General features: G+C 46.9%; 8 protein-coding genes across 8 annotated transcripts; 5 read left to right on the forward strand and 3 right to left on the reverse strand.

Moving 5' to 3' along the window:
• The first annotated feature begins 799 nt into the window (after positions 1-799).
• F5147DRAFT_350819 (uncharacterized protein) lies at positions 800-1,593 on the forward strand. The gene is made up of 3 exons (XM_041429343.1): positions 800-863; positions 1,054-1,188; positions 1,240-1,593. Exons 2-3 carry the CDS (start codon positions 1,070-1,072, stop codon positions 1,448-1,450), a joined length of 330 nt encoding a protein of 109 aa, XP_041297722.1. The 5' UTR covers positions 800-863; positions 1,054-1,069; the 3' UTR covers positions 1,451-1,593.
• Positions 1,594-1,825: 232 nt separating this feature from the next.
• Positions 1,826-2,566, forward strand: F5147DRAFT_833797 (uncharacterized protein; the record flags this gene model as incomplete). Its single annotated transcript, XM_041443885.1, has 3 exons — positions 1,826-2,086; positions 2,139-2,255; positions 2,312-2,566. The coding sequence occupies 3 exons, from the start codon at positions 1,826-1,828 to the stop codon at positions 2,564-2,566; spliced, it is 633 nt and encodes a 210-aa protein (XP_041297723.1).
• A 2,054-nt stretch (positions 2,567-4,620) lies between these two features.
• On the reverse strand, positions 4,621-5,773 carry F5147DRAFT_649087 (uncharacterized protein; the record flags this gene model as incomplete). Its single annotated transcript, XM_041433316.1, is given in 6 exon segments — positions 4,621-4,838; positions 4,912-4,950; positions 5,069-5,155; positions 5,211-5,458; positions 5,525-5,666; positions 5,686-5,773. The coding sequence occupies 6 exon segments, from the start codon at positions 5,771-5,773 to the stop codon at positions 4,621-4,623; spliced, it is 822 nt and encodes a 273-aa protein (XP_041297724.1).
• A 226-nt stretch (positions 5,774-5,999) lies between these two features.
• On the forward strand, positions 6,000-7,030 carry F5147DRAFT_649088 (uncharacterized protein; the record flags this gene model as incomplete). The annotated part of the gene is made up of 3 exons (XM_041433317.1): positions 6,000-6,421; positions 6,477-6,748; positions 6,810-7,030. 3 exons carry the CDS (start codon positions 6,000-6,002, stop codon positions 7,028-7,030), a joined length of 915 nt encoding a protein of 304 aa, XP_041297725.1.
• Positions 7,031-9,375: 2,345 nt separating this feature from the next.
• Positions 9,376-11,715, forward strand: F5147DRAFT_673717 (glycosyltransferase family 22 protein). Its single transcript, XM_041435763.1, is given in 8 exon segments — positions 9,376-9,642; positions 9,693-9,797; positions 9,850-9,986; positions 10,043-10,207; positions 10,263-10,650; positions 10,682-10,944; positions 10,999-11,414; positions 11,434-11,715. 7 exon segments carry the CDS (start codon positions 9,400-9,402, stop codon positions 11,366-11,368), a joined length of 1,671 nt encoding a protein of 556 aa, XP_041297726.1. The 5' UTR covers positions 9,376-9,399; the 3' UTR covers positions 11,369-11,414; positions 11,434-11,715.
• F5147DRAFT_350884 (uncharacterized protein) lies at positions 11,452-12,644 on the reverse strand. The gene is made up of 3 exons (XM_041429344.1): positions 11,700-12,644; positions 11,622-11,640; positions 11,452-11,567 (listed from the first exon to the last, which is right to left on the reverse strand). Exons 1-3 carry the CDS (start codon positions 12,473-12,475, stop codon positions 11,535-11,537), a joined length of 828 nt encoding a protein of 275 aa, XP_041297727.1. The 5' UTR covers positions 12,476-12,644; the 3' UTR covers positions 11,452-11,534.
• Positions 12,645-12,763: 119 nt separating this feature from the next.
• Positions 12,764-14,153, forward strand: F5147DRAFT_673720 (uncharacterized protein). Its single transcript, XM_041435764.1, has 4 exons — positions 12,764-13,005; positions 13,060-13,191; positions 13,246-13,581; positions 13,637-14,153. Exons 1-4 carry the CDS (start codon positions 12,939-12,941, stop codon positions 14,071-14,073), a joined length of 972 nt encoding a protein of 323 aa, XP_041297728.1. The 5' UTR covers positions 12,764-12,938; the 3' UTR covers positions 14,074-14,153.
• A 305-nt stretch (positions 14,154-14,458) lies between these two features.
• On the reverse strand, positions 14,459-16,474 carry F5147DRAFT_568034 (uncharacterized protein; the record flags this gene model as incomplete). The annotated part of the gene is made up of 6 exons (XM_041430880.1): positions 14,459-15,267; positions 15,321-15,433; positions 15,484-15,751; positions 15,942-16,035; positions 16,083-16,277; positions 16,334-16,474. The coding sequence occupies 6 exons, from the start codon at positions 16,472-16,474 to the stop codon at positions 14,459-14,461; spliced, it is 1,620 nt and encodes a 539-aa protein (XP_041297729.1).
• Between the last annotated feature and the right edge of the window lie 1,254 nt (positions 16,475-17,728).

Raw genomic sequence — 17,728 nt, forward strand, 5'->3', positions numbered from 1 at the left:
TATACTACGTTTGCCGTAGTCTTTTCCTCAGCTTCTGTAGGGAATAGCGTCCGAATGTCTCGCCGAACTCTCGATAGCACAGTGTAAAGCTGACCGTGTGCGAACGAATCTGTACGTAGGTCCAGTACCGCTTTCTCGAGCGTGAGTCCTTGACATCCGTTGAATGTGGTGGTGGCATAAGCAGGTCGCAGGGGAAATTGCTTTCAATTGATGGTCCAGCCTGACCTCGCAGGATTGAAAGAGAACGTAATCCGAGGGAGGCAATGTCTCTCTCCTGTTTGAGGCATCTCAACCTCCACGAATCTGCGATGCAGAGCGGCGATGCGCACTCGTGCATTTCACACTAATCCGTCCTCGATGGACATAGCGTCGACTTTGACATCCAGTCGATGGGGAGGCGTGTTTGGATGAGTCAACATGGCGAAGTAGTCGGGCGTTTGCTCAGGCGTGTCTGCAGGTGCTTCGTCTGCTTCTTTCAAACTGTCTGAACTGAAGTGAGATTCTGTCACGTATGCTCGTAATTATGTCCATTCTTAGCTTGATCTTATGCTCACCATAATCTCCAGGCAGTGCATCTAACATTGTTTCGTTGAATTCATCTACAAATATGTTAGTGCTGCCGCAGTTCGGTTCTGAACCTCGGTTCGAACCCGAACCTTTCCGAACCGGACTCAAGGTCCGGTCACAGGTCCGGCATGGCTCCTGGACCGAACCTTAAGTCCGGTTCAGGGTTCGGAGCTAACCAGAACCGGTTCGGACGCGTTCGAACCCCACCGCGACTGTCATCTGTCAGCGCCTACACTACCTCAATTTTGCTGCTGCTGCAAGTCCCCGACTCCTATTGGCTCGTAGTTTTGCTTGAGGTACGTTGTGCATGTAGACTCGACTCTGGATGGGGGACTGATATGTTCTTTGTCTTTGTCTTCATCCTTCATGACAATATTACTGTTGTCCAACATTGTATGTTCTTTTTTAATCTTGCATCTGCCAGAATATTTAATGATCTTTTTCCGTTTTGTTTACTTTCATGCCTCCGCTTATCGGCCCGCTTAGCTGCTCATCGTCCTCAATGATGAGCTCAACATATGGCTTGTTTCTGCCCGTTTCTTGGCGGTTTTTTTCGGGAATTCTTTGCAATAGTTCTCTCTGGTCTTCCTGTCAGTGTGGCGCCCTCAAACCAGCGGTAATGTATGTTTTAACCCATTATATTTGAGCCCTACATCGTAAGATACTAACTAGCCCTCAACCACTGCGCCATCTGCACATCTGCGCCATGGTCCTGCACCAACTCTATCTCCAACTCCTCTTCACTCTTGCCCACGAAGCTATCCTCCCGACGCTGCCGTGTTCCCAATGCCCACTTATCCTTCGCGAGATCTCCTCGTCTTCTTCCCTCCTCCTACTCTCGTCTGTCGTCCGCACTCGTCTGAGCCATGTCAGCAGTTGCTGACGTGCGCTGGGCGTTTGCGCATGGCGTTCGTGGTGTTGGGAATGGCATGGTAGAGCTCCGGCCCATCTTCTGCAAGCTTGGTCGAACCCGGTTCGAACGCGAACCGGACCTCCCGAACGCGTTCAGTGACGTTCGGTCCAGGGTTCGACCAAACAGCTAAACCGAACCTATGGTTCGGTTTAGCGTTCGGAAAATTTGGCCCAAGAACCGGACTGAACTAGACTTCAGCGCTTCAGCAGCACTAGCTGCAGGACAGGAGAATCGAAATGTCATATTGTAGATGACGTCACAACTTACGAACATGCTGATTGGCCACCGCGGATTGTGTCATACATATATATATTGCAGAGGATTCAGTGTTCGACCATAGAACTCATGTTTACCATATTCCTTGTCGCAGCCGCAGCTACAGGCTTGGGGTTAATCTTGATATCCTCATTCAAGGCGACAGATCCCTACCTCTTTCCCAAGAGACCCTCATTCATCTTATGTGTTATCCAGACTTTCCTAATTTCAACGTTCCTGGGCGGTGTTGCAGTGGCCAGTATCAGTATCCTCCTGTCGCACTACACCGGATTCAGAGGATTCCCCATCTTTTTGGCTTTCTGGGGTGTTAAGGTTATCTGTGACATAATTGTATGTAATTTATTTCAAAATCATGACATAATTAATATTAATCACATTGTAGTATCTGATTGAGGCCTATCGGCATCTTCTCGCTCGTCACCAGGAGTTGGACTGGTTTTGGCGATATTCCCCTGAGCTGCATCTCCGATACCCCAATTTGAAAACCAAGCTCTCAGAGGTTTTTTTTTTAAATAATTTAACAGCACTTAGCATCTAATTCATTATTTTACTTAGTCCAAGCAGTTTCTCCTCCTACTTAAGAACCGGGTCATATTTGTCAGCTTACTTGAACATCATGCCCTGCGTTCCCATGTGGAAACCCTTCTCAGGTTAGGTCTCAATGAGCTCACGCCCGTTGTGCCTTCGGCACAAATCGAAGGAGCGCTACGCGCTCCTTCAGGGGAGGAAAATGAGTGTTGTTCCTTCGTCACAGGAAGCCAAGGAGGACTACACCCTCCTTTGGCTTCCTGGCCTCAGTCTGCATCCTAATAAATTGTGCATTTTGAATAAGATCACGCCTTGATAGTGGATTTCAAAAAGAGGTATATTTATGAGCAGCATTTCGAGAAAACTAAAAGTACATAGTACATAAGATCAGTCAGTTCTATATATATATATATATAAGTACATCAATCATTGATATGATCTGTGAGTCCTCTAAGCACTTCTGTATATACTACATTGGTTGTATTTGAGCCTTCTTCATGCTCCGGAAAGATAGCAAACACTCTGTCTGGGTGGGTGCAGCGAGATAAAGCCACATAGAGTTGTCCATGGCTGAAGACAGGAGTCCGCAAATTAAGGCCAACCCACTTGACGCTTTGACCTTACGCCTTGTTGATTGTCATAGCGAATGCAAGACGAACAGGAAATTGGTGACGCTTGAGAGGGATTGGGTTCTCTTCAGAACTGGATTCCATAGTGATGCGAGGAATTAGGACTGTGTTCTCATCGACCTGCTGATCTTCATCATCTCCATCCCTAAGAACACGGCACCTAAGGACACGGGTGGTCCAAGACAGGAGTATCATGTGAGTTCCGTTATGGAGTCCCTGCAAGGGGTTCAAATTGCGCAAAAGCATTGAAGGAACACCTGCTTTGACCTCCAATTTGTGCAAAGGGAAGCCTGATGGGGCGAGGGTATGAAGGAACTCTGGGGGAATGTAATTGTATTCTCTCTCCGTGACTGAGTCTGCACTGGTAAAGACTGCTTTTTCTCCAGGGAATGATTCGAGGATAGTGGCATTGATTTCATCCACATCAGTGTTCTTTGCAGAAAGAATGGTGTGATCCAGGAAGTATGAATCATTTAAGGGAGGATGATCAGGGAGCAGAGTTCTTGAGTATAGGGCATTGATGAGAGACCGGAGATCATTGTTGGGACACCACATGTGGGCAGGGAGGGTCACAGTTCCATCTTCATTTGTGCCCCTACCAGCTCCAATCTCAAGAAGCCACCTTGCAAAATCATCCCGTCTCCCGTCTCCTGTCTCCTGTCTCCCGTCTCCTGTCTCCTGTCTCCCGTCTCCCGTCTCCTGTCTCCTGTCTCCCGTCTCCTGTCTCCTGTCTCCTGTCTCCCGTCTCCCGTCTCCCGTCTCCCGTCTCCCGTCTCCCGTCTCCCGTCTCCCGTCTCCCGTCTCCCGTCCTCCAGTTTTTGAGTCTCCCATTCTCCCATCTCCCATTTTCCCTGTTTCCCATTCCCAATTTTGTGTCCTCCTGTTCTCCAGTTTTTGATTCTACATTGTCTTTGTTTCCTTATTATTTATTTTTTCACAACCTTTTGTCATTCATTTCCTGTCACTACATATATTCATTGTCCCCCTGTCTGTATCATATGTTTTTCCATTTTCATTTTTATTATTTACTGCATGTACCATAAACAATTACAATAGGGAAAATACTTGTGTTGAGTAGTGCGCAGGCAGCAGCGATTGAGTCGGCGCTCGAAAACACGTGACAAAGCCACACGAGTTTCCAAAAAGAGGTTTAAGTGAGGTAAGCGAAAACCATGTGGGCCTTAAGTGTATCTATGCGGCGTAAGCGCAAACTACGCGAGCGCACGACTCCTCCCGAAACTGTTCTCCCTTTCTTCTTAAGATATGGCCTTGCTGGATGTCAAAATCGAACATGATCGAAAGCTTCGAGGAGATGAGTGGCTTGATGATATACCTTACTAGTAATACATCGTAGCGGCAGCGAGCTGCCAGTACTCCAGTCCCAGACTCTGCCTCTCTCTCTCATGCCAAGTCGTTTTGTGTACATCAGCAAATTCCCTACTACAAGATTGCATAAGATTACAATATTTTAATTTACCTGCACGTGAAAACTTGTAGTCGCATTACAAATCAGTGCAATCAATTGTGATGCATTGTAAAGTTTCTGATTGTACGACACTTACAACATTGTGACTCCTGTCAGTGACTACAATCTCTTTATATACCATCTACGGCGCTGCACACTTAGGTTCTCGGATTTCAGTGAGAGAAAATAGCGGCCTTTTAATTATTTTTGCATTGTTGTACCAGTGAGGCTACACCAATCCACTAGTTATTCCATGATGTGCAGCCAGTTGCATTCCAACAAGTGCACCCTTCGGGCTTCATCACAGCGCTTGATTTCTGCTTCCCAAACCAATCGCTCAAGTATATCTGGGGGCTCCTCACGCGGTCTGTGTTCAAGAATGCAGAGCAGGTCATCAAAGCACTATTGGAGGGCACCACACCCGCAGAGCCCTCTGATACAGAGGATTCATCGGACCAGCCTATATGTTCACTCAGTAATGCAGCTACTAACGAGAACAAGTGAAGACTCGTCAGTCTATGCTTTGAACTCACTGTGCACCCTGATTACACTTCTTGTCCACAACCAGTCACCTGGCAGAATTGAAAGTCGTACAACTTGAAACTGTTCACCACAAAACTCATTTTCCAAAGCAAGTACATTCAGATACATCCCAGACACGCTCGAGGTGCTGATATTTAGTGTACTTACGGTATGGTCCCATGCTTGTGATCACGTCTCGCTGAAACACAGACCAGTCACCCGCAGCAAGCTTTCGCAAGACAAGTGAGTTGACTGCTACATAGAGAGCAGAATTAACAAATGAATGACTTAACCAAAACAGTGTCCTTACCTGGAACCTCGAGATATCCTCCTTCATCGTTGAGAAACACAATGGACCACAGTTTTCGATCCTTCGCACTTTTGAAAATTTTGAAAAGGTGACCACATCCTGATACGAAGACGTCTGTGGGCTGTGTGAATGGTGTACTACATCTCCCGTTCCCATGAATGGTGTCAGATTTCTTGATGCCATATGTCAACCAGGAAGCGATGGTAAACTCACGCAGGAGGATGACTTTCAAGAGAAACGTAAGAAGGCTATAAGGCAGTAGTACCATTTATGTAAGCCAAATGCAAACAGATTCAATAGGTACGTAGACTCACAGCCAGTGACCATCTGAACTCTTTTTGCTTAGCCACTGATTGATCAAATCCTGATCAAGATATATGTGCTCCCTACCCACCACCTTCTCAGCATCATTGGGACCATCATGAGGGAGGGCCGCCACCAATGGCTGCTGATTTACTGCCAACAATCACTGGACAGTTGTTCTGAAGAAGGTCTCGAATTTCATCCATCCTTGTCAGCTGCGATTCTGGCGTAGGATTGTCTATGAAGGTGGATCTTGCCATGTACTCCAGAATGTCATTGTGATGAAGAAAACCTTGACGAGCTGATAAAATTTATGGTTTGGGAGAAGGCGACCACCATTTTCAAGAAAGACGTCGAGAGATGTATCGGCACTGTAAGGAGGAGGGTTGCATACAGATGAGTTTGCAGTCATGATAGCCGAATTTTGGTATTCACATTCAGGGGCTAGCCTCGTTTAGGGGTCTCATCACTTGAATGTGACCTATCATGACTATCTCATATCTGCTATGTGTCTTCCTCGAGAGTCGTGAAGAAAGACTATCTCCTGAACATTGTTTCTATCGCATCGTCGAAGAGACTATTCAAAATGTCATACATTGCCCAACCGTCTTGCATTATATGGTGAGGAGCACACTCAAAAATTTCAACGAAGTTGTGGAGGAGCAAAGGGTTCAGGATATCACCAAATATCTACAAACTACCTGCCCCACTGTTTCCGGCAGTGACTCCCCTGCAATGAATTCGACATTCGTTGATGTGCGTGCATACTCGGCCTGTCAAGGTGGCAAAGATCCAAAGAGCAGGAAGCTTGCCCGAAAACACATATATATCCAGAAGCGCTTGGTTGACGACTGGGTGAAAGCCTTGACCAACAAGATAGAGTACTGTCCTTCTGAACGAGAATTTTGGTAGGTAACTTCACCTTTGCATTGTTGCTCGCTGCCAAATATACCATCTCCGTAGGCTCCTCACTGTCTTCATGAAGCTTTGCTTGATATGTGGGCTCATCGCTGTGGTCAAACTTGCATTCACTTCACAGGACATTGATGTGAAGTATCAGGCCCATGGTTCTCCATGCTCACTAGCCAATTTCCTCTTGCAATGGAATGGTTGGCTTGAGTTTGACTCTGATGAACCTGTTCATCGCGAGAGATTGCCGTACCACAAATTGCGCTCTATAGTATTTTCAGACATGTCTGAGTTGTCTCCAAATCATGGTCACATCCGGATAAAAGGTATGCGTAGAAATTTCAATGAAAGACATTGACATCATCAGTGACCTTTGGACTATTCCAGATAATTTTTCCAATATTGAACTAATGGCTGCTGGAAATTGGACGACCATTCCACCAGTGTGGCCTACGCCCTACAATGAGTCCCAGCCACATTGCCTATGCATGTGGGATTCCCCGCCAACGGAAGGTCACCCTGCAACAATAGAGATGACACCATGGAAATCAGATACTCGCAGATCAGATCGTGGATGGATTTACGGGGCGAAACAAGTGGAAGACTAGGGTTTGGAGCTCTCCGAGTTATTGTGCCCATATTTCATCACCAAAATTACGGAATCCAGATCCTTTCAGCGTGTCTGTGATTTATCACATCCTATATCACGCACCACAGCGCGGAGAACGAGGACAATGCGGACACAGCCTCGTGATAGTGGGCGACAGGGTAGGAGAACCAAGGAGGAGCACATGTGAGAGATGGATGGTTCAGGAGAAGTTTCCCCAGCGGTCACTCCGGTGGCAGTGTGTTGACATCATCTCTCCTTCTCATATGTTTGGTCTCATGTTGCGTAAAAAAAAAAAAAATGCAGTGAGGTGAGTGTGAATCTCTCTTTGATACTCCCGAGCTGCACTGCGGCACGAGCTTGTTGACACAGAGGAGAATTGTCTGAATTGAGCTTGCAGATCTTTGATGTATGTAGAGTGCAGCTGGTTAATCACTTACATGCCAGACAATCATGCTGTGAATACATAAAATAGATGAAACTATACAAAATATACACTGCTGTGAGGATCAATGAATACAATTGAACATACCATGAGAACCTCAAGACATTACTCTGAGTCTGCTTGTTTCGCCCTGTCAACTTGCCCAGGAGCATGTTACCATTCACATTCTGCCTTCATCTGTTACAGTCATCCGTAACACCTACACTAGCCCCCGCTCTGCTAGACTCCCGACGCGGCGGCACGCCGCCTGCACTTAGAAAGACAGCAGTCTGGACCGCAGTGACACTGCCCCTGGCCTAGACGGCCTTGTACCTGATCCATGGAGGCTGTGCACCTCATGGTCACCCTAGATCAGCGCATGTATACCTCATGCCGCTTCATGAAGATCCGGAGTGCCCTTGGCGCCTCAAGGTACTTATGTGCAGTCGCACTTGGCGCTGCATGCTTGATCAGAGGTTAAGCCTCATGTACCTTATCTGAACCTCATGTCTTGTTATCATAGATCCTAGATATACTATAGATTACAGACTGAGCTTGAACACTTACATGTAGCACATATAAGTAGACAGATTATTGTACTTAGACTTTACTTTAATCTACTTGGTCCAACCCAGAAACCTGTTCAATTAAGTCTTCCAGCTTAGTTGTCTAGATCACACTTCTAAGTCGCTCCCCACGCCTTAGCCGTATCCGCTAGCCCAGTATCTCGATGAGCGCCGTCTTACCGAGATAACTGGAGGACCCCTTGACGTTCCGTCAAGCCGAGAACCACCCTTAGCTTCGGTCAGGCTCACTCGAGCCATCGCTAAGAAGACCTATCCAAGTTCGCACACGCCAACCGACGGTCAGCATAACATCATCTAACTTCCGTCTCTGTCATCTTCTGAGGTTTGGGGTCTATTTCAGAATCCCACATTCGTAAGGAATTCGGTCAGAACACATCAAAGATGTCAGGATACGACTCAGGGTCTTCATTCCATGCTGTCCAATCTCCAGTAGCCAATCGTTCAAGATTTCGAACTAGGCAAATCCAGAAGAATATGTCGATTAGCTTTCAATAAAATCGAATGAATACGGATGCCTACTGTGCCCTAAGCCAGGAATGAGAAAAAGTGGTGACTCTATCTGAAAATACTAACAATTTGTGGTATGGCAGTGTATTGCGGCAAACCCAAGTAGTACCAAGTGAGTCGAACACGAGCCAACCATTCCATTGCTGAGAGGAAATTTTCCAATGAACATGGAGAACCACGAGCTTCAGGCTTCACATTAATCTTCTCTGGATTGAATGCAAGTTTGACCACAGTGATGAGACCACGTATCAAGCAAAGCTGAATAAAGATGGTGAGACTAGTATGGCCGATGATGTGGTTGGTGACAATAGCGATTAGGCTAGAGATGAAGGTGCTTACATGTAAAATCGTCGCATGCCTGCAGACCCTTTCATCCAATTGTCAACCAAGCGTTTCTGAACATAAATGTGTTTCCGAGTGTCCTTTGGACCTTTGCCACCATGACAACTAGAGTATGCACGCACATCAACGAATGTTGAATGCATCACAGGAGAGTCACTGCCAGAAAATGTGGGGCATGTATTTTGCAGATATTGGATGATCTCCTGAGCTCTTTGCTTCACTGCAACTTCGTCGGGGTTTTCAAGTGTGTTCCTCGCCATGTGATGCAAGATAGGAAGGTAAATAATGATACTGTGAATAGTCTCCCTCACAAGATGACAGAAGGGGTGACCAGGAGGTAATTTCCCTTGATCGCGACTCTCAAGGAAGACACATAACGGATATGAGATAGTCATGGAAGGGGAAGAGCGACTCGCCCCTAACGAGGTTACCAGTTTGGAAACTATGTGGTGGTTTCCCACGTCAATAATCTTTTGAAGTTTACACCAAACTCGTATCATCGACGTGCCTATGGCATCGTTGGCCTTGGTTCTTCGCGTCACAATCGCTCTTAGCACTCAAGGATTCTTCCAGCCAGATGAGTACTTCCAGGCGTTAGAACCCGCACACCACTACGTCTTTGGATATGGACACCTCACGTGGGAGTGGGTTAGCCCAGTACCACTTCGGAGCATCATCTACCCTGCGTTGAATATGCCTCCCTTTTGGATTATCAAGACGCTGGGACTTGATGCAAGATACCCTGAGCTACTCGTGAGCACTTTGTTTATTCTGCCATCCCTCATCTTCATTCGACAGGTCAGATAGCAGGCCCACGCATCGTCCATGGTCTGTTGGCTGCCATCACAGATATATGGATCCGTGAAATTACAAGACAAGTTCTCAACGATGCATTTGTGCCAACTGCTGTACGATTCATCGAATTCGAGCGTAATTGACGACTGAAGTGATTTCCTACAGTACTTTGTCTCTTTGACATCTCTATTCCATTCGTTGTCACTTTCACGTTCCATGTCGAATTCCCTCGAAACATCATTGACGACAGCTGCACTAAGCTACTATCCTTGGAACAATGCGCAGTCCATGCAGGTGCAGTCGTCAGTTACTCAAACTGGCTGTTATTGTGACAAAACATCTCATACGTAAGGAACAGGACTACTAGTAGAACGCGCATGTGCATTGTGTTTGCTGCGCTGGCGTGCGCGATCAGACCAACCAATGCTATCATCTGGGTCTACATGTTTGGCCTTCTCTTCCTGCGTCTCGGGCTCCGCCTGAGTCGGGGGTCCAGCCTCATTCGCGATTGTTGTGTCATTGGGTTAGCTGTCTTCGTCCATTTGCGCGAAGCAATTACCAACTCACGATTTTTACAGAGCTGGGACTATCCTGGCAGTCTTTGCGCTCGATTCAGCATTTTATGGCAGACCCGCGCTGAGTTTATTGAATTTTCTGCGAGTCAATGCGTCGCCTGTATCTTTGTTCTACGGCTCCAGCCCTTGGCATTATTACCTGTCTCAGGCACTTCCAATTCTCTGTTCAACATCCTTGCCGTTCGTGCTGCATGGTATGTTCCTCGCAGTCAAGAATGATGAGAAAAAATCAAAGACAATGCTCGGTTGTATCTTTTGGACGTTGACGGTATTCTCATTTGTTGGACATAAAGAATGGCGTTTTCTCCACCCACTCCTGCCGATGCTACACATATTTGCATCAAGGTCCCTAGTGGAACTGCATCATCGCAGCGCGAAGATCGAGGTCAAAGTTCCCCGGGAAAAGAGAAAGAATGCAATAGCCAAAACCTTTCTCGCTCCCAATCCGCACTCAAGATCTATGCCTTCTTTTATTGAGCGTCCCAGCCTCGATATATGTGGTGTTCTTCCATTGCGTAGGTCAAATAAAAGTCATGTCGTATTTGCGGAGCTTGCCTCCCGAGAACCTGACGTCCGTGGGGTTCTTGACACCTTGTCATTCGACCCCGTGGCAAGCCTACCTTCACCGGCCCGAGCTCGCAGCATCCGGGAGAATGTGGGCTCTTGGGTGTGAGCCACCACTGGGGTAAATGATCATCCTTGTCATAATTTTCGCTTGGGCTTGATATTTTGCACTCAGACTTCAACATCCTAGCGACTACAAGGACCAGACAGATATCTTTTTTGAAGCACCTTTGGAATATATGCGAACACATTTTCCATCGCGTGTGGACACTTCGTACCCTCCTTCGGCCTTCGCTTCATCAGTACCAAATGTCACATTCGTGGAAACACTTCAGGTTGTTGAACAAACTTCACGATCTTGGGATTTAGGCTGGCGGCATGAGTGGCCACAATATGTAGTACTGTTTGGCGCGCTTCTACGGGAGCCGGGCGTGTTGGACCTATTCCAAAATCAAGGTTACGAAGAGGTGTGGAAGGGTGGGTTTGAGTGGGAAGGAGATGGTCAGAGAAAGGGCGCAGTTCGGATTTGGAAACACATCGGTTGAATTCATCCTCAGCCACAGAAAAAAGATCATAAATCGTCTAACGCATATGATTGAATATGAAAATAATGATTGATTGAGGAGTGCAATTCAGGATGTAAAAGATGTATCTGAGAAATTAAGGCTACATCACGGTGTGCCAGGTGGCCAAATGTCCACTGGAGATCATCTACTTTGCATTCTGGCGTTGCATGCGAGTGAGCTGTGATGACAACATATGTTAGCAAGGAAGTTGATCTGAAGGGGGATGACTGACTCTGCGACGCTTCTTCAACCTAAATAGGATAGTGATCAGTCAGTCTACCATCCCTTCACATTGGAATATGAAACATACTTGTGCTTCTTCATCTTCTTTCGCTTCTTTCGCTTTGTGCTATCAGCGTAGATAGTGACCCACTCCTGTGCAGACTCTTTCGCGTTAACCGCGCTACCTTCTGCGGTCTCCTCACCCAAACCAAGTTTTGCCAGGGTGTTTTGCCATGATACTATTCCACCCACGCGATTCATGACCAAGGCATGACCGAGCTGCCTCGCAGCATCAGCGTCAGTCTCGAACGAGGATTCTGGGGGCTCGTCGAGGGTAGGAAATTGCCCTGACTGCAATTGAGTCGTTGGCACCTCTTCTAGTGACTGAAAGAGAGGTGCGTCCTGGGGCGCAGACTCAAAGATGATAGATGGCGGTTGAGATAAGAGCAGAAGCGGTCGGTGCAACGAGAAGAATTGGTGGAGATTGAAATCCTGTGACGATATTGTGGGATGAACTTGGTGATGAAATTGGCTTGAAAATGCCGAAATCTGCGATGCAAATGGTAGGGAAGAGTTACTTCGTGCTGTGTCGACTGTGTTCGAAGCTGGAATCGAAGGAGTTTCATCTGCACCTCCGACCTTCATCTTGCCGTTCCCATTCCCAGAGCTGCTACTGCTCGTTCCATCGCTAGGTACGACGCTGGTGTTTCCATTATCGACCTTTGCTCTGCTAGAAGAAACGACAGGCTTGGGAGGTTTAGCGGAATTGAAGTATCGACCTCCGCCTGGTTTAGACGAGAAAAAAGAAGAATATGCTCTACAGTTCACCGCTGGCGGTTTGAAAAGACGTGGTAGGAAAGACATAAGTGTCTTTCCTTCGAGCGTCTGGCCTGGCCAGTAATTTGAGAGGGAGGACTTGACGTTGTGTGCAAGAGAAAGTGTTCAACCAAAACGGGATTGTTGTGTCAATGGCGCGGCAATGCTGAATCGGCCGAAGCTTGGGCTTGCAACTTTCCGGGTGCCTCTCACTCACATGTACATGCTCTCTACACGTTGAACACTGGATTGATACTGGATATTTAATTATTCAGACTCTCCATTATATATATATATATCTGATCAGCGGACAGTTAGCTGGTTGAGCGGAATACTGTCGGAAATCGGAAGACGTACGTCGTCGTGAGAAAATGTGGAAGTACACTGCTGTACCACCACCACCACCACCACCACCACCACCGGTCACCGCATACCTGGATCCTTGGCGCGGGGCGCTCGTCTTCCATATACACCAGTACTAGTCCTATTAATTGTATTCATCAATCTCGATATGTCCGTCTCTCCCCCTGTATTCAATATCCATACGCCCACATCTTCTTTCGCGCTCATCCACTCTCGTAAGCATTTCAATGATATGACATGGCGAAGCTGATCATATATCTATATATCAGTCAAGGATGATACTATACAGCAACTGTATAATAAGCTTTCAAGGAAGTCGAACACTGGTTTTCACGGAAATCGCGTTGGTCCTGGTTGGATCAAGTACAATTGGAATGACACCATGTGGAATTTGGATGATGGTATTAATCCTTCTGCATCCACCCGCCCCTTCCTTGCTAAAATGCCTTATACAGAAAGTGACTACACCATTTTTGTGTGGAGGCATAAAGCACCCTCTACGTCCCAACAGCCTACATCCGACATAACACCAACACTACACGTTCACGATCCCGCAGCCCAGCTCCCAGAGCCACCTGCGTATTGCAACACATCATTTTACCTATTCAGCTCTACACGTGTAAATTCCCCGCGTCCTCGGTCAGCGCGGAGCGCCAAGTCCCACAAGTCTAGGGCACCACCAGATGCCGAAGGGATCTCAGGGGTTGCGAAGCACAGAAGAGATTTTGAGAGATTCCATAGCGAAAACGGTGTACGTACTGTTTTGGGCACTATCGGCCCAGTCGACAATGGTAGGCAAGCGCTTGTTGGGTCTTGCACGCACATTGAAATTCAAGATCTTTATAGTCCGCATGCTTCTAAAGAACGGCTACCGTCACGTCTACATTTCACGCAAGTTTGCGTTGAGGCATGGGTTTATTCCAGGAGATGCAGCACCAGGGCACTATGGCTACAGTGGCCTCATCAACCTTGGCAAATGGCCGATCACCTTGAAGACAGCTGCAGATTTCACTGATAGCACACAAACTAACGACGTCTCAAACGCAGCACAAAGTTTGAATCACCTGCAACCCAGCAAGTCAAAGACCGTTTCTGTCCCTGTTTTCTTATCCGAGGAGCCACACTTTGACGTCGTGCTTGGCCGCTCGTTCTTTGAGAAACGCCAAATAAAGACCTCATCCATAGATCCTACTGAGGTCATCTGTCTTGATACTGGGGACAAAATTGAGTGTGAATTGGTCATACTCAAAGATGGTAGGGGTCAGATTGTCACTGTTACATAGCATTCCGGTGAATTGGACATATGATATTAACAACTGCTGTACACAGAATAATGCATAGAATACATCACAAGTATGAATTTTGCTCTGACCAGGTCGCCACGACAGGTCCACTGTTCCATGAGAGTGTAACAGGGTCTGGGATAGAATCTATCTCTTTCACATAATGGATTCCTTCATGAATATTCAAAAGGCCTATGCCATGCCTATGGATATGAAAGTTCAACACCAATCCGATCATGAGACAATGTGTATCACTTACTGTTCCTCAATGTGGCAAGCTATGCTTCGCAGAAGCCTACCAGCACCTACACTTCGTCGACAGAGAAGGCACCGATATGTTCTTGGGGGCTTCCCACATAGGAGTTGTGATTGCAGTCGCGACTTGCTAGCTTCGGAAGCTTGACTGTTGTGTAAGTGATTGTGTTCGAGCTGCAAAGGTTTCAGATACCAAAAGTGAAACCAAGAACGCAGAACATACACCCTTCCTCCAATGCATGACAGTCTTGCCATCAGGATGACATGCGAAACAGTAAAACGGGGTGCTTGTGCTGTCCATGTGTGTAAGTGTAGCAGTCCGAGGATCCTGACAGCAACTGCGAATGACATGAATGGCGAGTACTGTGGAAGACCTGAATTTCGGAGACCATGGAGAAGAACCGAGCGAATAATACGCGATGCGGGCCACTTGTTCCTTAAAAGAATCATTCCTTTCTTTGCTTGAGCCTCTTGGAAAATCAAGGCTGCAGTTGTGTGCAACAGCATCAATCCAGAAGAAGAGCTGTTCGCATGCGTTGCAGACAAAAACACTGGTTGCAAGTTGGCGAATGTCTCCAACTGGCGCATATTCCTTTGGATACCCATTCGTGATGATTGCAGCGAGCTGTTGATCGACCTGTCTCCGCCAGTTCCTCACTAGGTTAGGGAGAGCGACAAAAGCCGGTAAAAAGGTATCACGCTCTACTACGACATGGGCAGGTAATTTGATGATGTCGTCGAAAGGTTTGAACCGCGCAACGTCAGCGACATGAGGTAATACGTCGACATCAGTGTTTGGAAATGATGCTGGTTCAGCCAAGAAATCGTTCCATGCCTGGAGGAGAATCCTCCGACGAGAATTATAAAGCGTTTCTTCCATGCGGATGGTCCGCATTTCTAACATATATTCCGTTAGAATTGGGCGGATGCGGCTCCAAACTGTGAGATCAAATCATTTACACAGAACTTGAAAAAATAATGATTACACCAACTTCGAGCAGTAAGAGGCCGCGAATCTTTGATGGCACGATGTTTGGATATTTTCCACCAAGTATGATAATCGATCTCAGGTTTCCACCCTTCTGTTTCTAACCACTCCTTGATGCTAGAATCTGATGTCAGCCAACATATGTGTTCACTTACGGTTGATCTTACATTCGTTTTCGGCCCTCTCGTATCTGGTGTAACTCATCAGATCGGGCCCTGTTGACTCCAGAGAGCCATGCTTTGCAAGCATCAGCATGCTTCAAGGCCACATCATTTACGATTTTGAAACCTGCAAGTGAAATGTGGCGTACCTCGCGAATAGCACGCACGGCCTTCTTTGTTTCTTCGATGACTAGCGTCTGTTCAGCACAATCTAAGCCGTTGAGCCGAAGGCTGAGAGCCTCGTACTGCGATGTTTGGATCATCTCCGTGAACCCTATCCGTTATCAATATCAACCGGACCGGTGCAAAGCATATGGTACTCATACGTAAGCGCAAGTCACGGAATATATATGTTGGGAGAAGCTCAGTTAAGTTTGGACAGAGCTGAGTGACGACGGGTTTTGAATATGCTGGCTCCATACTGAAATATAATGTTCATTTAGAGTAAGAACGTGCAAGGGAACTTCGTACTTTATATGGATTCTCAGACACGGCCCGCAATATTTTGCTCGAAACTGCCAGATGATGTTGAAACCGATTCCACGACAGTTCTGTACGCTTCGTGTTGAAGGATGTCTTTATGAAAATTATGGAAGACGACCCACGTAACAGTGTGGATCAAATGCAAGGCAAGCGTACTGTGGCTCACTCAGATCTGATGGACATTCGGGGAGGTTCGGGATAAGTGACCGCGAGGCTCTCCAAATGAAAGCGTTCGATTTTCGCATAAGTAAATTCCGAAAAGCTTTAGAGGTGCGAGCTAGATTGAGGAGGTCAAGCGGTTTCAGGAACCCGAAAATCTGTTACGATAGATAATGTCTGAGCTGGATGTATATGCGCAGGGAGTGAAACTTACTTCGAAAAGAACATCCAAGCTAATGGTGGGTAAGAGGGAGAGCCCTCCTTTCCTGGCTCTCGACCTGATTGGTTTAGTGTCCTGAGCTTCTACTAGTAGGGATTCGGAGCCTGGGGCATCTTCATGTTTGGGTCTCTTCATTAGGTCTGCGACATCAAAAACATCAGCAAAGTACAAACGTAGTCAGCAGTGCCAACTCACGCAAGTGAAGTCGCTTTGGAGACGTCATTGAAAAGGGTGTCACAGGGCCGTGGACCGCCGGGGGACAGGGCGTCCTCGGAATAGTTACTCAGGGCACTCCGCAGGGTAGCTATACACTACCGAACAAGGATAAGAACGGTCTTTTGAAGAAAAGTATAGGAGGGAGTTCAGTAGAGTCTGAACACGGTGGGGGATATTTAAGTATTGGAAAGAAAGCATGGAATTCGCGCTGCATGATTATATGGTGCTGATTATCATTAACGCATGTCCTTTGTTAACTTTAGCTTGAACAGCACCTCGCTTATTAAGCAAACTTGATCTGCCGCTTGCCACCTATTTGAATCGTCGTCGTGATAGTGGCAGAGATTATTACCAAATTAGGATGTACACTCGGCTCGAATGAGAAACGATTATTATACATGTGTGCGTGGCTAAGCCCAGGAGGGCAGCTGTTCCGCGGACCTTGCCTTCCTAATTTGGGATGATACATATTTTGCAAGCTCGAGTCTCTAGTAGACTCTCTACAGCAAGTTAAAGTCTTCCTTCATGGCGAGCGCTATCGGAATGGCCACATTTCATACAGCGCAAGTGGCATTTCTGTGACTAGTAGTATGTGCCCTCTTGCCGCATCACTGTTCAAGGTACCAATCCCATTGCAATTATTAATGCCATTCGCGGCTGAGTATACTAGTCGTGCTGAAACTTGAAGAGCTTGACATGTGTGAGAACATCAGAACCTCGAGGTCCACGGCTAACTGCCGAGCTGCGTCGAAGACCCGGAGCTCAATCAGTGACAACTGTTGAATAACTAATCTTGTATCCAGCTGTAATTGCAAATCTGCAATGTGCCATCGCAACTAGGCATAACAGTTGCATAACAGTAACTGTGTTATGACACGATGATTGCTGTGTGCCCCGCGTGCGTCAGATGGAGTGTAATCTCTCGGATGATCCCTGGAAATGATCACACGATCATCGTCCAAAGAGCATCGAAAGGAGTAAGAACTCTTGGGAAATGGCCGTCAAACTCTACTGCTGTAGTACCCCGTGGATGCTGTCATTGTTCGGATGGCAGTAAAATGATTGAATACCGTCATCATGGCCAGGGGCGTTTCGCCTTCGCTTCTTCAGAGACTTGGTCCAAGCCCGGTCAGGAACTTTCCACCTAGCCTAGTGTGGCATCTTCCATGCGGG

This window comes from Suillus discolor (genome assembly GCF_016758755.1).
Source record: "Suillus discolor strain FC423 chromosome Unknown F5147scaffold_6, whole genome shotgun sequence".
Lineage (NCBI taxonomy): Eukaryota > Fungi > Basidiomycota > Agaricomycetes > Boletales > Suillaceae > Suillus > Suillus discolor.